At 46.5% G+C, this 23,915-nt stretch overlaps 1 protein-coding gene and 1 non-coding gene across 2 annotated transcripts in view; both read right to left on the bottom strand.

Moving 5' to 3' along the window:
• Window positions 1-1,046: 1,046 nt before the first annotated feature.
• On the bottom strand, window positions 1,047-1,200 carry LOC144752307 (5.8S ribosomal RNA). The gene has a single exon (XR_013594081.1). It is a non-coding gene; the product is annotated as a 5.8S ribosomal RNA (ribosomal RNA).
• A 7,452-nt stretch (window positions 1,201-8,652) lies between these two features.
• Window positions 8,653-23,915, bottom strand: part of LOC144752079 (nicotinamide N-methyltransferase-like) — a 143,175-nt gene continuing 127,912 nt past the window's right edge. The window contains exon 3 of the mRNA XM_078640030.1: window positions 8,653-9,355. Coding sequence (XP_078496156.1) covers window positions 8,920-9,355 — 436 coding nt within the window. The 3' untranslated portion in view covers window positions 8,653-8,919. The remainder of the gene's footprint in view (window positions 9,356-23,915) is intronic.

Below are 23,915 nucleotides of genomic sequence, written 5' to 3'. Positions count from 1 at the left end.
TAGACAAAATATAGCTGTAGAAGCTGATAACATCATCATCCAAAAATAGCTATGTTCAAATCATCTAATAAAGTACAGCAACAGGAAAAGTGCTTATGATTATAAAGTGCAATAACAAAGAAAGTGCTAGTGCCTTTTTATCACAAATAGCAGTCACAGCTACCACATCAATATGGAAAACAAGTGTTCAATTCTGTCTTTTAACTTTTCTAAATCGTTAAAAAACGTCCAATTTTGTTCGAATTTCCTAGTGGCCCCCACCCGTCTAGCGTAAGCTTCTTCAAAATTTCGAGTCCTTTTCATTTTATCAAACCATTTCAAATGAGAGAGAAGTTAACTAGATTTCCAATTCTGAATTAAAGAACGGGCTACAGTACAGGAAATACATAGAGAAACGTTCTTGGCCTCTGTTAACATCATTCAAACTCTGCAAAGTCCAAACAAAGCATCCTCAGCCTCAGGCGGGGATTCGGCGTTGGGCTCTTCTCTCTTCACTCGCCGTTACTGGGGGAATCCTGGTCAGTTTCTTTTCCTCCGCTTAGTAATATGCTTAAATTCAGCGGGTCGCCATGTCTGATCTGAGGTCATAGTCGCAAGCATGATGCCGGAGAGTCAAAGGGGGGGTTTGCCGGGGGAGGTCGGGCACCCCCATGCCGGAGCAGGGGTAAGGCCCAGCATCCCGGCAGCACGCGCCCTCTTTCCCCGGATCGCGTCTGGAAGGGTTTCGCCCTCCCCGGGAAGCCAGCCGCGGAGGTGGGCACCCGAGGCGCATACACACGGGCAGCCGGTGGGACACCACAGACAGCCACGCGCGGCATTCAGCCAGGCACCAGGTCCCGGGAAGGGTCCCAGGGCGGACCGGTTGCCGGGCCTCTTTCTCGGGGGCCAGGCGTGCCGGCGGGGTACCTCCACGGCAGGCACCGGCGAGGGACCCTTGCCACGGGCGATCGGGGTCTGACCTTGTGGGGGGACGAAGGGGAAGCGGAGCTAACCCTGCGACGGCCCCAGCGCGTCCTGGGGAAGTCCTGGGGCGATTGACAATCGAGCGACCCTCAGACATGCATAGCCCCGGGAGGAACCCGGGGCCGCAAAGTGTGTTCGAAGTGTCGATGATCAATGTGTCCTGCAATTCACACTAATTCTCGCAGCTAGCTGCATTCTTCATCGACGTGCGATCCGAGTGATCCACCGCCAAGAGTCACAGGCAACTTTTCGAAAATGTTCACCCACCTGCGGGGACGCAGGAGAGGCAGGAGGAAGGCGATGCCGTCTGTCCGCCGCCCATGCTGCGAGACGGCCCGGGCGCCCCGTTTAAGGATTCCCCTCTGGAAGTTAGACTGCACCATTGGGATAAAAAAACATTGCCAGGCGCTTGGCCCGGGAGTCCCCCCCCCCACCCGCAGGAGAGGAAGGGGGGCTACCGCTGTGACGGGAGCAGGCAGCCCCACAGCCACCGGTTCTCCCGGGCTAACCGAGAGGGACCACACGAGTCTTTTAAACCCCTCGGCCCGGCCGTACGGGACCGGGTCAAACCGGGAACCTGGCAACGAGGGAGGGTCACTCCGCCTGCACATGAGCCGTCCGCCTCCGGGCGGCCCCGAGCCGTGCCGGGGGGCTGGCAATCGGCCCACCCCAACCTTTTGCCCGGGTCGGAGGTGCCGGAAGGGAAGAGCCAGGTGGCTCCCCATCCCACACGCCTCCCACCGAGAGGAGCCAGGGTCCCCTCACTGGCCCCCGGCCCCTTCTCTTCCAGGCCGCCCTGCCACATGAGAAGGGCACCTCCTCAGCCACCCGGGCCCCGGTCGGGCCAGGACTCGGGCATGGGAGAGCCCAGCCAGTGCCAGGGCCTTTTGCAGGGAGGGGCGGTATCAGCTCGGGGATGCACTGCCATTTTTTTAACCCCCCCACCCCGCGGTGGAGGGTCCGTGTCGGGTGAACTCTGGTTCCATCTCACAGAGGGACAGGGGATGGGGGACGCCCCCCACACCCAGTCCCTCTCGTGTCGGTCAGGCCCTTCCCCGGGGGGAGAGGCCCACTGAAGTTCCGGTCCTAAACCTGAGCGCCACATGTGGCTGCGGACCGCTCTGCCAGGCCGGGACACGCCAGGGCTGGGCCGGGCCCTGTGCCTAGGGTGCATGCTTGCAAGAGGTGGCCGAGGGCTTCGGGCTGGTGCTGTCGGTCGCTCCGGCCGCTCCTCCGTTAATGATCCTTCCGCAGGTTCACCTACGATAACCTTGTTACTTTTAATTCCTCTAGATAGTCAAGTTTGATTGTCTTCTCGGCACTCCGCCAGGGCCGTTGCCGACCCCGGCGGGGCCGATCCGAGGACCTCACTAAACCATCCAATCGGTAGTAGCGACGGGCGGTGTGTACAAAGTGCAGGGACTTAATCAACGCAAGCTTATGACCCGCACTTACTGGGAATTCCTTGTTTATGGGAAATAATTACAATCCCTAATCCCTATCACGAACGAGGTTCAGCGGGTTACCCGCACCTATCGGCGAAGGGGAGACACACACTGATCCGTTCAGTGTAGCACGCGTGCAGCCCCGGACATCTAAGGGCATCGCAGACCTGTTATTGCTCGATCTCGTGTGGCTGAACGCCACTTGTCCCTCTAAGAAGTTGGACGCCGACCACTGGGGGTCGCGTAACTACTTAGCATAGAGGAGTCTTGTTCGCTATCGGAATTAAACAGACAAATCGCTCCACCAACTAAGAACGGCCATGCACCACCACCCACAGAATCGAGAAAGAGCTATCAATCTGTCAATCATTTCCGTGTCCGCGCTGGGTGAGGTTTCCCGTGTTGAGTCAAATTAAGCTGCAGGCTCCACTGAGGCAGGAGCGTCCCCGGGCCCCTGGGGGCCCATGGAGGGCAGGCCCGGGGACGCCTTCCCCCTCTCAGCATGGCCGGACCTCACGGAGGTCTGCCTGATCAAACTCAGAGAAAAAGGACCATCGGCAAGGGGCTGAGAGGCAGGAGCATCCCCGAGCCCCTGGGGGCCCCTGGCGGGCAGGCCCAGAGACGCCTTCCCCCCTCTCAGCATGGCCGGACTTCACGGAGGTCTGTCTGATCAAACTCGGAAAAAAAAGGACCATCGTCAAGGGGCTGAGAGGCAGGAGCGTCCCTGGGCCCCTGGGAGCCCCAGGCAGGCGGGCTCCCGGGGCGCCTTCCCCCTCTCAGCATGGCCAGACCTCACGGAGGTCTGCCTGATCAAACTCAGAGAAAAAGGACCAACGGCAAGGGGCTGAGAGGCAGGAGAGTCCCCGGGCCCCTGGGGGCCCCTGGCGGGTGGGCCCCGAGATGCCTTTCCCCTCTCAGCATTAACGGACCTCACGGATGTCTGCCTGATCAAAATCGGAGAAAAAGGACCATCGGCAAGGGGCTGAGAGGCAGGAGCGTCCCTGTGGCCCCTGGCGGGCCGGCCCCGGGACGCATTCCCGCTCTCAGCATGGACGGACCTCACGCAGGTCTGCCTGATCAAACTCGGAGAAAAAAGAACCATCGGCAAGGGGCTGAGAGGCAGGAGTGTCCCCGGGCCCCTGGGAGTCCCGGCGGGCAGGACCCCGGGCTACTTTCCCCTGATTCAGAATCTCCGGACCTCATGGAGGTCTGACTGACCCTCTCCCTAGTAATCCGGAGGAAGATTAACCCCCCTTTCTTGTAATCCGTGCACTCGAGGTGACATGGGGGACCCAAGGCACGAACGAGCCCGACCTCCTGGAGCCCTGCCTGGGATCCGGGAGGCGAATGGCACCTCATCGGGACTTCCAGGGAAGTTTGGGCATCTGGTCGCCCCATAGGAAAGCATTGCGGGCGACCAGATGGCCGAGGGGATCCGGGCGACCAGATGGCCGGGCACGAAAGGGGAGCCGTCTGGACACCCTGTGCCCCAACAAAGGAGTGAGCGGGCTCCGGGGCATGGCGGACCGGAGGCCCAGAGCCCCAGTGGGGCCCCAGCCATGGAGGCTTCCAGGGGGCCCCAACAGGCCCTCGGTCCCGGGGCCCCCAGGCACCTTGACAAGCAGGGGAGGCCTGCTTGGGCACAACGAAACGCTGACCCGGGCCCTTGGCCGTGCAGCAGGCCGGGGGACAGGGCCCAGGGCCCGAGCACCCAACTCAGGGCCCGCCGGGGACCCTGGACCCAGCCGGGGCTCCCTGGCCTGGAGGTGCAGGGGAAGCCTTCCCCGGGCCTGCCGGACACCGTCCCGGGCACCCTGCCACGCGGCAGGACCCAGGACAGAGCCCCGGGTGGGGAGGCCACAAGGCCCCGGATGGAGCTCCTGAACGCGGTCAAGCACGGGGAGGCTCCCCGGGCACCACGGAACCCCGTCCCGGGCCTTTGGCAGTGTGGCAGGCCAGGGGACAGGGCCCAGGGCCCTAGCACCCGACCCGGGGCCCGGTGGGGCCACTGGACCCAGCTGTGGCTCCCAGGGCCCGGAGGCGCAGGGGAAGCCTTCCCTGGGCCCTCTGGACCCCGTCCCAGGCACCCTGCCACGCGGCAGTCCTAGGGACGGACCCACGTCTGGGGCGGCATCCTGGCCCACCTAGCTGCCGGCTGATGACCACTAGGCCGAGAAGGGTCCCAGAGGACCTTGTCCCTAGTAATCCGGAGGAAGGCTACCCCTCTTTCTGGGAACAAGTGCGCACCACAAGGCTCGGGGGAACCTAGGCGCGAATGTGCCCGACCTCCTGGAGCCCTGGCTGGGATCTGGGAGGCGAATGGCACCTCATCAGGACTTCCAGGGAAACCCGTCCATCTGGTCGCCCCATAGGAAAGCATTGGGCGCGGCCAGATGGCCGAGGCGAGAGGGGCGACCAGATGGCCGGGACCGAAATGACGCCAATCTGCCTGCCCCGAGCCTCTGCGGGAGGGCTCCAGCCTGCCCTTGCAGGGCTCCAGGCCTGCAGGGCTCGGGGGCTCAGGGGCTCAGGGGCTCCGGGGCTCCGGGGCTCCGGGACTGCAGGGCTCCGGGACTGCAGGGCTCCGGGGGTGCAGGGCTGCAGGGCTCCGGGGCTCGGGGACTGCAGTGCTCCGGGGGCTGAAGGGCTCCAGGGACTGCAGGGCTCTGGGTCTGCAGGCCACTGGGGCTCCAGAGCTCGGGAGCTGCAGGGCCCCAGTGGCTGCGGGGCTCCGGGGCTGCAGGGCTCCGGGGATGCAGGGCTCAGGGACTGCAGGGCTCGGGCTGCAGGGCTCTGGGGCTCTGGGGCTGCAGGGCTCCTGGGCTCCAACCAGGCCGGGGAGATCAGGGAGTCTGCCCAAGCACTAGGGACCCCTGTCCAGGGCACATGGACTCCCAGGACGCGCCCCCGTTTTCCACATTTTTTTTTCAAACTTTTGCATAGTGTGCGTAGTGGCACTACGCCCAGCCCTAGTGTTGTTGTTGAAATCTGGAGATGAGTGTGAATGCTACGCCACCCTACAGGTTGCGTAGCGAGGCGCAACGAGGAGAAATTTTTAATTTCTTCCCGTTTTTTTCACTTTCAATGCGTGCTGCATTTTACAACACTCATTGAAAGAGTAAAAAGCCTCTTGTGATTGTATTTGTGCAGGAAGGGGCACCTTCCTGCACAAAAACAATCTCCCACGACACAGGCATCCTTGCACCATGGTGAAAAGCTGCCTGCTCCGGCGCATGGTTGCAGTTTGTGCGCCAGCGCAGGGGAAAGCACAGAGATGCAACATATTCTTGTAAATATGTCATACCTCTGTGCTTTCCAAACTAACGCAGCACGGCACAGCAAAATGACTTGCTGCACCGTGCTGCGTTACTTTGTTGTAAATCTGCCCCAAAATGTTTCTAAGCAGCCATTTTAAAGTTAGCATTTACAGCAAGGTTATAATGCACTTAAATATATATGGTTGGCTGCATCAAAGACAACACTGGAAAATAGTTTCTGAAGGCTGCAGAGGGGCTCTGGTCATGCAGGGGCACCTTCTCACACAAAGTTAAGCACCCTGCCTTCAGGATTGATAAGGTCTGCCATAGGGGTGACCGATAGGTTTATATGTGCAGTGATTTAGAATAGATATAGGTAGCCTGTATCTAAGTAAGGGGTGTATTCACCACCTTACACAGGCTGCACAGGCTGCACAATACATGCTTGAGTTTATGGGAGCATCAATAAGAAGAATTGTTCCAGAAGGGCCATAATATTCAAATACTGGTATACATCCCATTATTAGTTTAATCTCAGTGACAGATACACAACAATCATTTTTATTTTCTTCAAAGATATAAAGCTTTTTATTTTTCAATTTGTCAATTCATTAATGTTTTTATATTTTTTCTTAATACTTAAATTCATAAGACACATTTTATCACAGTTACAGTTTATAAATATTTTCATAGTTCATACAAAAAAGAGAGAAATATAATATAACAATAAATAGATACAAAAAAGAACACAATATACTTCAAGTAAATAAATAAACCCCTGGTATCATACACTCAATCACAAGATGATACCACAATCATACCCACACTTCATTCAAAACCACAGCATCTGAAAAAAAGGAAACTGAATCTTAATTGGCAGAGTCATCACGCCAATTAGTCGGTCCCAAAACTCAGTATGGGACCCCGCACTTGGTCAACGCGCGTTTCGGCGGCACAAGGCCCCCTTTTCCAGACAGTCATGCTCCAAATTCCAGGGGACCTCAAATATACATGAGAAAAACTGTCACCATATAAACTCTCAAAAGGTGAGAGAAAACACCAAATATACAAAAATGAAAAACATTGCTCAGAGTAACACAGTAGTTCTTCACATGACCAAATACGGGTTAACTCTGCAGGAGATGTACATAAGACAAGATTGATAAAAAGACCGATAAGGTTACTTACATCTTTCTAAACAACAGTGTGTTTCGTTCTAATTTAGTATCCTATGGCACACTGCTTCGCTGAATATCAGGCACGCACTCTACAAAGTACTGACTCGGCATTTTGGGAAACCCAAGTGATGGTGATGCTGTGCACTCTGTGGAAAATGATTATTTTTCGTAGTTTATGTCCCATCATACACCCTTTCAGTCACGTCCCCGAGCCCATCATGCCGGAAAACGAGCACACGAGCAAAAAACGATCACGCGCACACAAAGTTGCACTCGCACTCTCCTTCCCCTAAAATTCAAAGGTACATCCTTATGGTCAGTGCGATTCCGAGAACCAGCTTCCTCACTCAAACCGTACATTCCTGTGGTTAAGCAGATGCCGAGAACAAGACCCCCCCCCATTTGTAACCATTTCCCTATAATCTGTCCGATTCCGAGAAATAGGCCCCGTTCTGCTAAACCACGACAACCAATTCCGAGAAGAAGAACCCCCCGAATGTTGAAACACGACAAACAGACATCCTGTCACAACCATCTCTCTCTTATCTAAGGAACCAGCCTAGTTTTACTTCTCCACATTTCTGTTTCTCTTGTGCTTCCTCATTTTAATCATGACGCAGCCTCATCTCCTCTGCCATGTTTCCTCTTTTCATGACGTAGCCTCATGATGCAGCCTCATCTCCTCTACCATGTTTCCTCTTTTCATGACGCAGCCTCTTTTCTTTAGTCATGACTTCTGTTTTATTGCAACATATGACACGTGCCTGCATTAAAGGGAAGCTCCTTCCTCTTTTCTGTGTATAAATACAATGTGTTCCGATAATAAAGTTAGAGATTCTTCCGATCCTCCTCAGGTAACGGAGCTCTCCCTTAACTCGAGTTACTGAATAAAGACCCTGAATTCGAACCACCACGGACTCTGCTCTTCATACTTAACCTTATTGATATAGAAATTTCGATCAAGGTAAATTACTAAAATATTTACCACAACTTGTAGCGTAATTTGAATTCTCCATCTGTTTTGGCAGGCAGAATGGTTAGACAGAGTCAATGGTCATGAGCAGTGGCAGTGATTTAGGTTAATTTGTACAACTGATGTCCATTAGCTTTAACTGCAGGGAAGAATCTGAAGTACATGGGCTGCCCATCACCTGTAGCCCGTCCCCATGCACAACCTGACCTTTCTCCAGGCAGAAAGAAGTTCAATGAGCTTTCAGTGCAGGATGTGGCCACAGCCACAATGTGGTCACTGGTGTCACTCTGTTCCTAAACTGTATCATGAGAGGTTTTGAAGTACATGTGCTGGCCATCTCCTATGTTAGGTCCCACTGCACCCAGAGAGCTCATGGGCTGGGAGCAGCAATCTTTGGTTAGACTGAGTTAGTCCTGAAGCAGAACACACAAACAGGACACCATCTATTGGATCACTCTTGAAAACATCATCATAGCATTTCCTCCTTCCTAAATCCTTCCAAGTCTTATGTTTGAAGCCTTGAGTTTGAAAATAATGAATTTCAACATATGCCACTGGCTGAAGTAGAATAAACTGACCTCCTAACTTCAATAATACATTTAAAGAAAGCATGAGTGCATGGTCACCCTGCTTAACCTCCCCTAATGTCATTTTATTCATAGAGCTAAAATGAAGTTAAAGTCAAATACTGACACATTTGTCCTGAGAAGTGGTACCCATTCAGGCGTCTTGGTTATGAATATAATTGCTTCATGAGGATCCAGACCCTTGGGGTTTAGAGTAAAAAACAAAACACCAGGAATGAGAAGTCTTGAAAGGAAAGTCATGTCCAGGAGTTAGGATGACGTCATTGTTTATTGATTGCATTTATGCAACAAATAATCAATAACAGCTTTATTCACTATTCTTACTCAACATTGTACAGCATAATGGACTACTTTGATGTTTTACCAGCATTTCACTCCAATTTTAAAGAAATTATTATAATTTTAAAGAAAGTACATCATTGGAAAATGACAAATACATTAATTTGATTCTCATTCGAGCTTACCTTTTTTTTATCAGTTTGCTTCTTGTAAGTCTACTCTTTATTTACTGAAATATTATATTTTGTGTTCTTTGCGAGCTTTTAAAATGACAAAATATTTGTAATCAGCTATACTGTGCAAAGTTTCTGTTTGACGAGGATAAATGTGATCTTCCTCAATGACAAAACCAGCCCCCGTGAGAACATCCTTCATAATATCCTCATCAAAGCAGAAAACATGCATCTTGAAGTCACCACATGTGTAAAATGTTTCATATAATTTTGTAATCATTATCAGATGACCCCCAGGCTTTAACAGAGAAGAAACATTTTCCATAGCTTCGCAGAAGGACTTCTTGTCTGTGACAAAGTGCTCCACACAGTGAGTCAGGAGCAGACAGTCAGCCTGGGGGTGGATAATGGGAGAGAAAGGGTTACAGCTCATGACATCATATTTCAGGACTCTTTTGATATTTCTTTGCATTATCTGCTGCTTCTCAGTCCATTTTGCACTAAAACAAAGAGATAAAAGGGGATTAATATGCTTTTAATTGTTGAATGACTCTTGTTTTGTAATGCAAAGATAAACATCTTCATAGCTGTTATGGAAAAATGTATAACCGTTTTCAAGATGGCTGCTCCCAGAGCCTCTGCTGTGGACTTTCTATCCTGCACTTCTCTAGAGCAATCAGTATCACAGATTTATTATCTACCATAAATTCCCAATAAAAATGCTGGTGTCAGTTTTGCTTTTTGGAGTCAGAGGTTTGCTTGACATAACATAGAATACTGTACATAGGCAAAGTGAAAAAGATCCATCATTACTAAAATATGGTCATTGCAAGATATGTTTACAGTGATCCTTCTGTCTACATCACACATTGTGTGGGAGCAGTCATCCCCATCGCCATCAATAAAACTTCCCATCCACTCAAATCCCTCACCCTGAATGAAACAGCAAAATCTAAGAGACTTGAGTTATAGTTTATTGAGATAACTCTACCTGTAACTGCTGAACTTTCATGGGTTTCTGTGTGTAATTTGTGAGCCCAACCATAAGGTCACCATAAACTTTGTTTTTTATGGGAAATTCTAAGGTTTACTAATTTCAATGTCGTAGACGGTTGATCTAGCAGGGGAAGCCATTTGGTGGCCAGTCGAATTTGATTCCAATTCCGGTGGGGAAGTATTTTCCAGTAATCCAGCCCTAACAAGACCGGTTGAAAATAGCGAAGTACATTGAAAGTGACCAGGAGCAGATATGGGTGCAAGTGGAGGTGAAGGCAATGGACAGAGCTGCGGACTTCTTCTGAATGGGTGCAGACACAGGCAGCATTAGGAGGAGGACCCTTACCACACCACAACTGCTACTGCATCAACCCCTCCACCCAAGCTTGGAAGTGCATAGTGCTGAGTGGCGTGGCACAACAGTTAAAAATAAAAATAAACAGGGCTGGCAGCAGGTGAGGTGACTTGGCAGATTTGCCTGCATATGCCCTGCCCCCTGCAGCCCGGTCCACAGAGCAATTTTGCCAACTTATTCAGGCAACCTGAGAATTTGGGGCAGTCTGGTTTTCTGCTGGTTCCTCCTCCTCTCCTGCACCTCTCTTCTGAACTACAACACACAGCCCAGTAATTGTTCAGAGCTTGGTTCACTGCTTACCAGGGACCTTCAAGGTTCATCTCTGATGTGTTACAGGAGTGCTTAGGAGTATACAGGTGAACTGAGGACATAGGGCCTGTGGAGGACAGGAGACAAGAAGAACAGTAACAATAAGGGCCCACCCACTCAATTTGCAGATTTCATAGTTCTAACATCTTCAGCGTGCTTGTGCTCCTCATGCTGGCTGCCCATGTCTATGCACCAGGTGCACTGCAGGAGGTGAGGTGGATCTTTTGCAATACGCTATGCTTCACTAGACAAAGCCTCTGGTTGGGGTTTCTGGACCAGATTAATATCCAAAATCACTCTGTGAGACATCCTAGGTACTCATAAACCCCCGCTCAAACTTTTAAAAACTCAAACAAGTACTGTCTCATCAGGGAAAGGGGAGACAGAAATTATCCCAGGTTAACCGGAAAGCATCAGGGCAGGAACAGGATAAATCACTACAAAAGGAGGGAGAGACCCATTATGAGTCACTTACTTGTACTGTAGGACAGTTGACTCATTCCACCAAATGTTCAATTAGGAAGTATTTCTGGAACACACGTGTACCCTCACAAATGCCTCTAGATTTTGCAGCCCTGACCTCATTGGCCTCAGATCTTATTGGCCCAGGGACTTCTGTCCTTCCAGTCACAAGTCAACATGGTCTCTGTCATCATTCTTCACTGGCAGAGGGTCTCAACAATCAACACTCACTATCATGTCCAAATTTAACACATGAATAATCTGTGGGGGAAACATTAAGCTGTAATCATTAGGCAAGAAGGCAACAGTAGGCCCCTGACCTCTAATATTAACTAGAATGAAGTCAGTAATCAGTTTAAAGATCCAATAGCTAACAAAATCATGCTTGCTGTCCAAGTCCTTGGTACCAATTCTCAGGGAGCCCTCCCATCTCATATCCATGTACAAGAATCAACCCCTTTACAGCAACAATTCACTGTCTATTATTAGATCTACAGCCAGACAGGAGAGCAATATAGATCAGGAGTTGGGTAACATCTTAGATTTTAGCTACTATTTAGTCAAACTCCGATATTGGTATTGAGGGGGTTCAGTAACATCTCAGACTCATTTGGTGTCTATAAAGAAGCCGTCACTGGTGGCCATACAGCCTTGTCCTTTGAAATGTCATCAGTGATGTCACTGACCATGTAATGAGTGATGAATAAATGAAATCATCAGCAGTGCATTGCAGAGGCGTGATTTATAGTTAGGTCAGCTAAGTATAACAGCTGAATTTGACAGGTTTTTCAAAAGTAAAATGTCAGCCTAACCATATTGTTCCTATTACATGTGTTTTTCCAGTGAATTTCTAATGCTTCTTTAAATAGTAATAATGTTTGCTGCGTGGTGGAGAAAGGGGGGTCGGCCTCCAACAAGCTCTCATGAATTCCATTGTGTAGGACTTACAGGAGGTAAAAGGAGGGTTTGTTGGCCTCCAAGGTCGCTCAGGAGTCATGTGGACTTCATCCCCCAGCAATACTGTTACCTCCAGTAAGTCCCACACAGTGGGTTGCTGAGAGGTGGTCGCAGACCACACCCCTTTCTCCACCCCATTAAGAATTATCAATTCAATTGCCCTCAGTACTGATTAAAAGAAGCCTGGGAGAAGAGCCCGGTCCTGGTGGGATTATTTTAATAATGGAGGGGGCCACATGTTCCCACCCTCCTAGGGCTTAATTTAAATAAAACATTTTATGCAGGGGGTGCCTGCATGGCAACCCTGAGCACTTGGGACCACAACCTCCCTTGGGCTTCTTTATTTAATTAATATAGGGAAGGTCTTGGATCCCCTCCTAGCCCCGAGGATCACCACCTCGCCATGGCTTTCCAGTTAATAATTTGTGTGGCTCTGTGAACCCTCTTGCAGACCTGGGTTCCGCCACCATCCCTTGGTCTTTAACTTTTAATAGTGGAGGAAGCTATGTTGACCCCTACAGCCCCGGGCAAACAACAAAATAATGAAGGGTGTCCATCACGGAACACTGGCACAACCTCCTCCTCGAGAGAAAGTTAAAGAAAGGACGGGCCATTTGACCACACTCCTGGAGCCTTAGAAAGCCCTGGGTACTGCCACCCACCAGTGCTACTCGAGCAATGTCCCAGGGTTGGATGCTGCCTTCGCCAAGCTATAGTAAACAATGATCTGCTTTGAATGAGCAAGGGCAGAAAATACTGTCGCTTACTCGAAGCAGAGCAGATTGCTTTAGGATAGAACTTACATTTTGGTTTAATTATATTTTTTACATTTTGAGTTTTATTGTAGTGTGTTTTCAGTTATTACAGTTTAATTTGTTGCATACATTTTTAAACATAGCCTCTAATTTAAGCCTGATGTTTTCGTGTCAAACTGCCTTTGGTTAAGTACATGTTAAGTTAGTGACTTTTTGTCTTTCACCTTACAAGGATTGCGTTTATTACTAAACACCAAATACCCCATTTCTTACAAGTTGCTGATGACTCTTCTAGACAATAATGTTTTACCCAATCCCAAAAATTACCCTCTAATGCATCACTCCACAGGCACCTGAAAGCCATCAACTTCTTCTTCATGCAGTTGATCCTTAAACAGTTTGACGTCACCAAGTCTTCTTCTCCTATGCCACCAACTCCTCAATGCTATATTACATGATGCTTTCCTTTCCTACTGCCTGTTGCGGACCTCACTGATATCCTCAAATCCAACAAAGCCATATCCATAAAGATATTTTTACTGGTTCCGCAACAACACCCACACTGGAGACACCTTATCAACCCTACTCATTGTAAATATGTTCCTTAATCAAATAATTGTCCCAGAATCTCTGAATACATTGCCCCTCTTGAAGAAACCCACACCAGACGGCCATCAATCAATCCTGAGGATATTGTCAGAAAATCACTGCCACAGCCACAATTCAGGATGGACCTCAAGACCCGGAGGTTCTACTGAACTACTTATACACCTCCAGGGCCTTGAGACCCTCTTAGGTGAGTAGTCATGTTTCATAAGAATGCTGATTGATTGATGTATCCACTTCTGGACCATCAATTACCTAACCGTTGACAACAGAATAATTGAAAAATATAAATCCAACAGCAGCTATTCCCTGCACCAATCCAGCTTAAGACACCCTGTAGCACAGGACACCTATCTTACAAATCAGAGACAATGCTCTCCTGATCACAGATGAAGATTATCCCTGTCTCATCATATTACTGGATCTGTCTGCCAACTTCTATACCAGCAACCATTTTACCCTCAACCATACCTTTAAATCTAAAATATTGATTCACTGGAAACTTCATGAAACTACCTATGCAAATGACATCAGGTTTTTTTTTTTACAAGGGCACCTCACTTTTAAAAAACATCTATATTATCCGCCTAGAAAATTGTTGCCTAAATATCTTCTGATAAAGTTCTAGTCATAAATATTGTTAGGTTGCCTGTTTTCAGTGTGTATATTTTGTCGATCTATATATCCAAATGACATCAGTTTTTTTACATGGCACCTCACTTTTTGAGAACTCCAGGCATCTATATTAGCCTCCTGGAAAATTGTCCCTTAATATCTTCTGATAAAGTTATAGTCCTAAATATAGTTAGGTTGCCTGTTTTCAAGTCTTATAATGTGTTGAGCTATTTAAAACACCAAGGTGACAGGTGGAAAACGTATAGATGGATTGTAAAAAATGGCATTAAGGCTAACAGAGAACTTTAAGAAATGTGTCAATGTTTTTAGAAAAGCAAAGAGCAACCACATAGTGTGTTTACAAAAAGCCCATCATGATAAAGCCCCAGTGGTTTCAAAATATCATTGGCTGATATCCTTAAGATAAGTCTAAATTCCCCCGGACCTTTTTTAGGTATAATATCCTGTGGTGAAATTATCAAGTTTCTGCAAGGGAACCTTTAAAAAATGTCTACCTGCCAGCCATCTGTTTGTTTGACAACATTACCTCTATTATGTCATCATGTGTTAACATTAATTGAGACTATTTGTCTCACCTGCTGTTTTGTAGAATTTCATGGGACATCTTACACCAGAATTTATAGCCCTTCTCCTGTAATTTGAAAATTGTCTTTAAACATAGACCTATTTTTAGAGAGAGTTAGTTTTGACGATGAATCCCCTGTCTTTGGGTGCAGTGCACTGAAAGAGGAGGATACATGTGAGAAAAGATGAACCCCAGGAGGTGTACCTCATTGGAAGTGATACGGTCAAAGATATCCAATCCAGACATAAATTAACGTCCCATGTTAAAGGCGTATTGTAGTGTTGGCTTTCTAGTTGTTTCACATATGTAATCATTTGGAATGATATCACAGTTTGGAATGTTATGTTCTGATGCTAGTGTCAGTTAGGAGCTGAGGACTGAGCTGACTGGTGACAGCTCCTAGTGGGGATTTACTAAGGAATTTACTAAGGATTATTCTTACCATCTTATCTTATATATTTTACAAGCTCCGGTGCATTATTGGACTATCGCTGCATCATCGTGCAGCTCCTGCGTGCATATTTCAAAAATCCCTGTTTTGTCTAATAAGTTGAATTTTTATTTGCCTGTTTCCCTGTTTTTAAAACTGGCCTTCGCACACTTGCTTCTCTGACCTGCTTACTTGCATTTTAATCGGGAAGAACACCTCACTTTGCGGGTCCCTCGCCCTGTCTCGTTTGGCGGCCATCTTGAGTGGGGCACACGCCCGGCGGTGCTTCATGCTCCCAGCGGTCTAGTTGTCGCTAGGAGGCTAGACCAGCATAAAAGCAAGGCAACTTCAGGTGAGCGCTTTTACAAGCTCCGGTGCATTATTGGACTATCGCTGCATCTTCGTGCAGCTCCTGCGTGCATATTTTAAAAATCCCCGTTTTGTCTAATAAGTTGAATTTTTATTTGCCTGTTTCCCTGTTTTTAAAACTGGCCTTCGCACACTCGCATCTCTGACCTGCTTACTTGCATTGCAATCAGGAAGAACACCGCACTTTGCGGGTCCCTCGCCCTGTCTCGTTTGGCGGCCATCTTGAGTGGGGCACACGCCCGGCGGCGCTTCATGCTCCCAGCGGTATAGTTGTCGCTAGGAGGCTAGACCAGCATAAAAGCAAGGCAACTTCAGGTGAGCGCTTTTACAAGCTCCGGTGCATTATTGGACTATCGCTGCATCATCGTGCAGCTCCTGCGTGCATATTTTAATAATCCCCGTTTTGTCTAATAAGTTGAATTTTTATTTGCCTGTTTCCCTGTTTTTAAAACTGGCCTTCGCACACTCGCATCTCTAACCTGCTTACTTGCATTTTAATCGGGAAGAACACCGCACTTTGCGGGTCCCTCGCCCTGTCTCGTTTGGCGGCCATCTTGAGTGGGGCACACGCCCGGCGGCACTTCATGCTCCCAGCGGTCTAGTTGTCGCTAGGAGGCCAGACCAGCATAAAAGCTAGCCATGCTGACGCGCAGCGGTAACGGGCAGCGGGATCGCCGGATTTCCGCCGGAGTTATGCCTGAGATTAGCCCGTCTGCGCCCGTCCGTGCTGAGGACGGGCTGCAGGACGGGCTGCATATTGACATCTCGCACTCCAGCTCAGGTTGGTTAACTCATGATCTCTCTGCCAATCGTTTAAAGTATTCTGCTTTTACACTAAGATCTTTGTGACCCTGCATACCCGTCTCCTGAATCTCCTGTACTTTGCCTACCCATTACTTTACCTGTGCTGGTTGTGGCTTTTCTACCGGCAAAATGTTGCTCTCTAAGACACAAACAACCAAGGCGCATTACCGGGGCAAAAGGAAGCCCACTAAGAAACTCCTGACTTCCCTTCCTCTCCAATTTTGGAGTATTAATTGTAGATCGCTCCCGAAAAATAAATTCAATTTATTTGACTTTATAAACGATGAGTCGCCAGATGCATGGTCTTTGACTGAGACCTGGCTCCACGAAAGCTCTGGACCTGACATTGCCATAGCCGTTCCCACCAACTATGTGATGGTACATCAGGACAGGGCTTCCGGGAAGGGTGGGGGGATTGCTATTATTTTTAAAACCATCTACCAATGTAAGTTGGAGTCATTTCCTCTCCCTGGATGTGAGGCGGCACTATTTAAATTAATGATTGGCCCTCAACTAACGCTTTCCGGTCTTTTGATATATCACCCTCCGGGCAATGCTGGCCCTTGGATATCTTCATTGGCTGAAAGTATATCCCCCGTATTACTTAAAACGGCTAACTTCACCATTCTTGGTGACCTTAACATCCATCTTGAAGATGTTGAAGGTACTCTCAGTCAGTCGTTATTATCTGACTTCGAAGTTTTTAATCTTTTACTTTGCAACTCGGGGGCTACTCACTCGGCCGGTCACTTGCTAGACCCAATTATTTCTAATCTACCTTACGACTGCTCCCAAAGGGCCCGCCCACTAGAATGGTCAGACCATTTTGCGGTACACTTCATGTTACCTCTCTCTTTACCCAATTCTAAGCCCTGTGCCGGTAAGAGTAAGCCTTTCTATCGGTGGTACAAGCTTAATATGGTGGCATTCAATCAACATCTTACTGAATCTACTCCGATTTTGGAAAGCTCTGAATCAGAATCTAATGCTGTAGTTTCCCAGTGGTTAACGAATGCTGTAACTGCATTCCTTCCTCCTATACTTAATAATCACAGATCCCTTCATCCTCCTGCACCTTGGTTCACTGAAGATTTAAAATTACAACGAGCCAAATGCAAGGCTCTGGAAAGAAAATGGAGGCTTTCCTATTCAACCCCTAGTAAGGTGGCTTATAAAGAAGCATTAAAGAGCTATCATGCTAACTGTAAATTGGCAAAAGGCCACCCTCACGGCATCCACGATTACTCAAGCACAGAACTGTCCGCGGACTCTTTTTGCAGTGGTGAAGAAGCTAACGGGAGCAGACACGGGACCTTCTCCTCCGGCTTTGGATAAACCACAGTGTGATGCCATCGCAGATTTTTTTATCTCTAAGGTGAAGGGTATCCATGAATCCTTGATTACTCCTCTGCCATCTGCTGATTCCCTACCGGCAGATACTTTTAGCAGTCCTCTTCCCCTTCCCTCAATGCACATCTCCGACTGGCTTTTGTTTGATGACATCACTTTCTCATCGTGCTTGAACAGTATCAGGTCAGGCTCCCCTCGGGGCCCTGTTCCTATGAAAATCCTAAAACTGTTAGACCTCGAGCCACGGAGAGTCCTAATGAGACTTCTGAATACATCTCTTACAGAGTCTATGGTGGCACAGGAGTGGAAGCATGCCATGGTCGTTCCCTTGCTGAAAAAGACCCGCGCGGACATCACTAACTTAGCCAATTTCAGGCCCATATCCCTGCTGCCTGCATGTTCTAAAATCTTGGAACGGCATGTGAACACTCAGCTTAATTCGTTTGTCGAGAACGTGGGATATCTACATCCGTCCCAATCTGTGTTTCGCGCACATTACTCCACTGAATCCGCACTCCTCGGGGTGACGGTGAGGCTTCGGCACGGTATCGATCGCGGGGAGACCTTTGCACTCATCCTTTTGGATTTGAGTGCAGCGTTCGATACCGTGTCTCATTCCATTCTTCTTGATTCTCTCTGCTCCCTTGGTGTTGCTGGATCTGCGCTGGCCTGGATTGCCTCCTTTCTAAGTGAGCTCACCTTTCAGGTGTTTTCGACAGAAGCTGAATCTGCTGTCTACTCCTCGGCATATGGCGCCCCCCAGGGGTCGATTCTCAGCCCTCTGCTGTTTAACATATATGTTAGACCCCTTGCTACCATCGTGGAGGACGCCGGTTTGACAATCTATTCGTATGCCGACGACACGCAGATGTGTTCTCTCTCTCCAGCAGTGAGGGCCGTGAGGTCTCTGCCTTGAAATCTGGCCTGTCACGCGTTGCTGCTTGGATGCATGACCATCTGCTCAAGCTCAATGGTGACAAGACCGAGGTTGGTATTTTGATCTGTGGGGCCCTCGGCATTGGCCCTGTGATATGGGTCCTTTGCCGAATCCAGCCCCCGTAGCCCGCAACCTCGGCTTCCTCATCAAACAGGCTCTCTACGAGACAGCAGGTAACAAGGGTCGCTGCAATCTGTTTTTCCACTTTAAGATGGTTGCAGAAGATCCTATGGATGCTGCCTTGCTCTACTCAGAGAACTGTTGTCCAGGCTCTTGTGATCTCCCGCATCAACTATGGGAATATGCTTTATCTTAGGGCCGATAAGGCCACTATAAATAAGCTTCAGGTGGTGCAAAACTCGTCAGCCCGTTTATTGTGCAATGTACCCCAGAGATCTTCCGCAGCTCAGGCTCTGCATGACCTTCATTGGCTTAAGGTCCCGAACCGTGTAAAATTTAAAACCTTATGCCTTCTCTTTAAAATCAGGCAGGGTTCAACCCCTAAATACCTGCAGAACCTGGTTCAAGTCTATAAGCCTGGTCGCACTTTAAGATCTTCCACTAGTGGCGATTTTTTTGTTCCCAGAATTAAACTGGCCAAAATGGGTGGGCGTTCGTTTTCTTATCTTGGCCCAAAAATGTGGAATGCTCTTCCGCCGGCCTTGAAAGCGGAGACTGATCTCCTCCCTTTTCGTAAAAAATTGAAGACCCTTCTGTTCAATTAATCCCTCTGCACTGTTTGTTCTGTTTTGGGCCTTTGCTTGTTTTTCTTTCTTTTATCTATCTCTGGCGCCGGGAAACCCATTGAGGGTAGCTGTGAACAATATAAATTCAAATAAATAAAATAAATAAATAAAACTACCACCTCATGTCAACTTAATTAATAAATACATCTTTCTACAAGAACCTACGTGACCTGATCTTCATTTAACATCACTACAATTGGCGACGTTTTGGACTTCTTTCTTCATATTTACAAGCAAGTGAAACATTAACTTTCTTCAAACAAGGTAACCAATTAAGTTTCTCCTTCTTCAAGCAACTTCTTAGCAAACTGGCACGTTATTAATCCCCACCAGTGACCATTCCACTCTTTTGGTCGTCCTCCAACTAATCTGCCAGTCCCTGCTTTCTAAAATCTTAAGTTATCTACTGCTGCACCTGATTTAATAGTTGCTCCACAGGATTTAAAAAACGGGTTCACCTATTTGAAAAGTGACTGCACCTGATTTATAAGCCTGCTTATGTGTAAGCCTACTTGAAATACGAGTCCCTGATTTATAAGGGTGTGATTTTAATTAGTCCACTGCTACATCTGAAAATAAGCCAGTGTTGCTTTTCTAAATTGCTGTTGATGAGCGAAGACTGCTTCTGATGTATTGATGAAGAGCCTTTCCTTCATGTGCTGCTTCTCGGCTTTCATTTTTTGACATCTACCTCCATTTCAATAATTTCATGTAATGTCCTAAGATCTAAACAAGCAGCTCCATATATCTTTGACAATCTAGTACTGCCCTCTACTGGATGTTAAAATAAAAAAAAATAACACCGAGTTATCGATGCTTTCTACATCATTACATGTAAACGAACCTTCCGTTGCTGTTACCTACAAGCGAAATTCAATTTTAAGTGCAGTTGAAGTTTAAGGAAAAAAAAGCGTCTCACTTCAAAACGCGTATATGTATTTTTTTCTACTTACGATGAAAGTTCGCAATTTTTTAAGCTATGGCTGTTGGGTTAATTACTATATTTTGTTATGCCTCCTTCTGTGTGACTTTCATTGGCAGTTGAACCGCCTTCATTTTAGTTTAAAATTCTGCACGAGGGCATACAGATCTGCACGCGCTTACCTTCTGTGCTGCCATCCTGATGACGCCTGCAACCTTCGTGTAGTTTCCAGCTTCCTGATGACGCCCGCTGCCTCTCCTATGACGTGCCAACACTCTACAATCTTTGAGGAGCACAGAATTGTTTTCAACCACCCGGCACAACGTCGCTCTGCGTGCCTCCATTTTGACTGGCACCACCGGACCTTCGTGATTTTCATGTTAGCTGCCAACCACGTTGTAAGGATATTGGTAACCTTATAACCTCAATTTTTGTTGTTCTTCGCTGCACTTCGCAATTCAGCAGATACTGTTTAGTTTCTTTCTCCTTCAGTTATGTTTATATTGCAACTACTTCAACGTTGCGTGTTTTCGGTGACATGCACACCATGAAAAGTATTTATATTTATAGAAGGTTCAGTTTTATTTATGGGCTTTTTGACTCTGCAGTAATATCAATGCTGCACATGTTTCGGTGACATGCACACCATGAAAGGTACAGCAAGTTCAGTACTTCATATAATTACTGTATTTGTGGTGCGAGTCTTCAGCGCTGATCCGCACAGCAGATACAATTTTTTTTCTTCATTTGCACCTTGTAATAGACGCAGAAGTTATTTTATCGCAACTTCTATCAATATTCTTTTATTCAACGTTGACTTGCACTTCGTATACCAATTTATACATTTGATTTTATGAACTAAGCATAGTACTAGTGATTATTCTGTGCATTCTTTTCTACTTCTTTAATGTTATTTCTGGTATACAGGATATTTAAATGAAGTGTTCTGTTCTTCTTATTAGTGGACTCATATTGTCTACATTTACCGGTTTATTAATTGATTGCTGATGTCAGTTTTATAGGTTCAGTACACTAACCCTTATTTTATTAATTATATATGAGCTCTATGATTTTCTCCTTTGCGAAAAGGTTGCCAAGGCTTTTTATGTGCGTAGACGTGCGTTACATGAATTGTCATTAAGGTTTTCAAGACTTTTTATGTGCGTAGACGTACGTTACATGAATTGTCATTATTCATTTTTTACTTAGAAGTGTTTAGTGTCACATCCACGTAATTCTGTTATGTGATTACTATGCTAGTTTTTCACCTGTTTTTACAGGTTCCTTTCAGAATTAATTATTCTTTCTGGAAACTTTTCTTCAGGGTTATATGCATGTGATATTTTTGAGAGATTATAATGCCAGTTTTTCACTATCTAATATTTGTTTTTCTGGCAACTTTTCCTCAGTGTTATATGTGAGTAGCTCTGCTTTATGGTTATTATGCCAGTTTCTAACCGTTTTTACAGGTTTCATTCAGAATTTATTAGTCTTGCTGGCAACCTTTCTTCTGTTCATGCTCTTGATAGATGTTAATTTCCATGTTTTTTTTTCCCCTATGATTCTGGGATTTCGCATTGTTTTCATGTAAGAACATTTTATTATTTTTAATTTTCTCATATTTGTGCTTTACTTGGTTCTTCCTTCACTACTCGGTTCATTGTTTCGCAACTACGCCAGTCTGGCCAATTGGTGTGTTTGCTGATTCCGTGAATTTTGTGCTCGGTGTCCATATTCTTATTTTTGTTTTCTTCTTTTCCTTTAGAGAGAAGATGTGTTGTCTTTTGTATTTTCATTTGGTTTCTGTTCATTCTTCTTGGTTCTAATCTTGTTTGATTTTCCCTGTTGATTCTTCTTGGTTTTGATCTTGCGTGATTTTCCACCTCTTAGATGTTACTGTAATTTTTCTTTTCTTATAATTCACCTTCTCTTTTTCTTCATTGTTACTTAATTATCTTCTTCTCCTATTTCTACGTACCTCCTTTCTGTATTCTATTATTTTGTGTAATTGCTCCTTAAAATCTTATTTTTGGATTGCAATTGTTAAATGTGTAAAAGGGGAAGATGTGTCGTGTTGGCTTTCTAGTTGTTTCACATATGTCATCATTTGGAATGTTATCACAGTTTGGAATGTTATGTTCTGATGCTAGTGTCAGTTAAGAGCTGAGGACTGAGCTGACTGGTGACAGCTCGTAGTGGGGATTTACTATGGGATTTACTAAGGAATTTACTAAGGATTATTCTTACCATCTTATCTTATATATTAACTACCACCTCATGTCAACTTAATTAATAAATACATCTTTCTACAAGAAGCTACGTGACCTGATCTTCATCTAACATCACTACACTTATCCTCCTCCTCCTAGAGCAAAACTCCGAGCCATAGTATAAGAACGCTAAGTGGTTTTACATGTACTTGAAAGGAAAAATGGTTCCCTCAGAGCACATCTTGTATATGAACAACTAATGCAAATGACTAGAAAGTAACATTAATGAGCTCTGTAGGAATAGTTATCTCTTGTATTTATTGGCTCTTCTGTAGAACTAACCTTCCTGTTTGCTAGCTTTAAAAGGGCCATAAAGTCACTAATCCATACTTCTACCTTTTTATACCTTTGTAGAAACCATAAGGTTAGATCTGAGTTACCTTGTCACTTACAAATAGTACTTAGTTGCTCCAAAGGTACTTATGTGCTATGATCTGTGTTAGATCTGTCAGCCTTGGGCTGGTATTCTCCCAACTTTGTGCCTGTTTTGCCTCACTGTTTGCTGATCTGATTTTCTTGAAATGAAGACTCTGGGTACTTTGACACCGCTAACCAGTGCTAAAGTGATTGTGCTCCCTCCCTAAAAGGTGATCAATTTGGTTAATCTACAATTGGCCTATTTAGTTTACTTAAAAGTCTCTAGCAAAGTGTACTAAATGTGCCCAGGATCTGTTCATCAAACGCTAGTAATGTATCTGCAGCACTGATTGTGCCACCCACTTAAGTAGCCCTTTAAACATGTCTCAGGCTTGCCAATGCAGGTTCTGTTTATACAACTTTACTGCCATGTTGATTTGCCATTTAAAACCCCTTTCCAAAACTTAAACTGCCCTTTTCTTATAACTATGGAACCGGCAAGGTAGGCCCTATATAGCCCACAGTGCAGGATTATGTGTAAGTAAAAGGTAGGGCATATACCTTTTAGTTGTACATATACTGTCAGTGAGAAACTCCCAATTTACTGCATTTGATCTACTTTGAGGCCTACACTTCTCCTGGGTTAACATTGGAAATTCCTTATTACATTTAATCAATGACATTTCTGATTGAGTAAGAATAGAACTGTCATGTTTGGTACATATCGATTCGTAACAAAAATCATCCATTAATAGTAAAGTTTGGTTTATTATTACAAAAAAAACCTTATATAAAGTTGGCGTTTTTCTGCTCTTAACCTCTGTGTCCGTGATGCCTTTCTATAATACACATCTGGGGTGGGTAACAGGTGGGCTTATGAATTTCCTCCACAGAGCTACTAAGAAAGGTCGCTTAGATGTGTCTGATAGGCCATTAACATACTCATGAGTCATTCAGGGCAGGATGGAGGGAGGAGCTTACACACCTCATTGGGCTTTGACAAGTTCCCACACAAACGAATGCTTAACTCCTTGAAGTGAGTCTGGAACCCAGGGCTGAAGGTAGGAATTTTTGCACTTCAAAAGTCACTCTTTCAAGTGTCCCATACTTCAAAGGCACGTGTGGGTATGAGAGCTGAAGCATTGCGCCATGCCCTACCAACTAAATATAGTTCTGGGCCTGTGGATACTCTGGCAGGAAGAAGGACTGATGGGCTACTAATGGACTTTCATTG

This window comes from Lissotriton helveticus, chromosome 4_2 (assembly GCF_964261635.1).
Source record: "Lissotriton helveticus chromosome 4_2, aLisHel1.1, whole genome shotgun sequence".
Lineage (NCBI taxonomy): Eukaryota > Metazoa > Chordata > Amphibia > Caudata > Salamandridae > Lissotriton > Lissotriton helveticus.
This window is presented reverse-complemented; position numbering and strand designations above follow the sequence as displayed.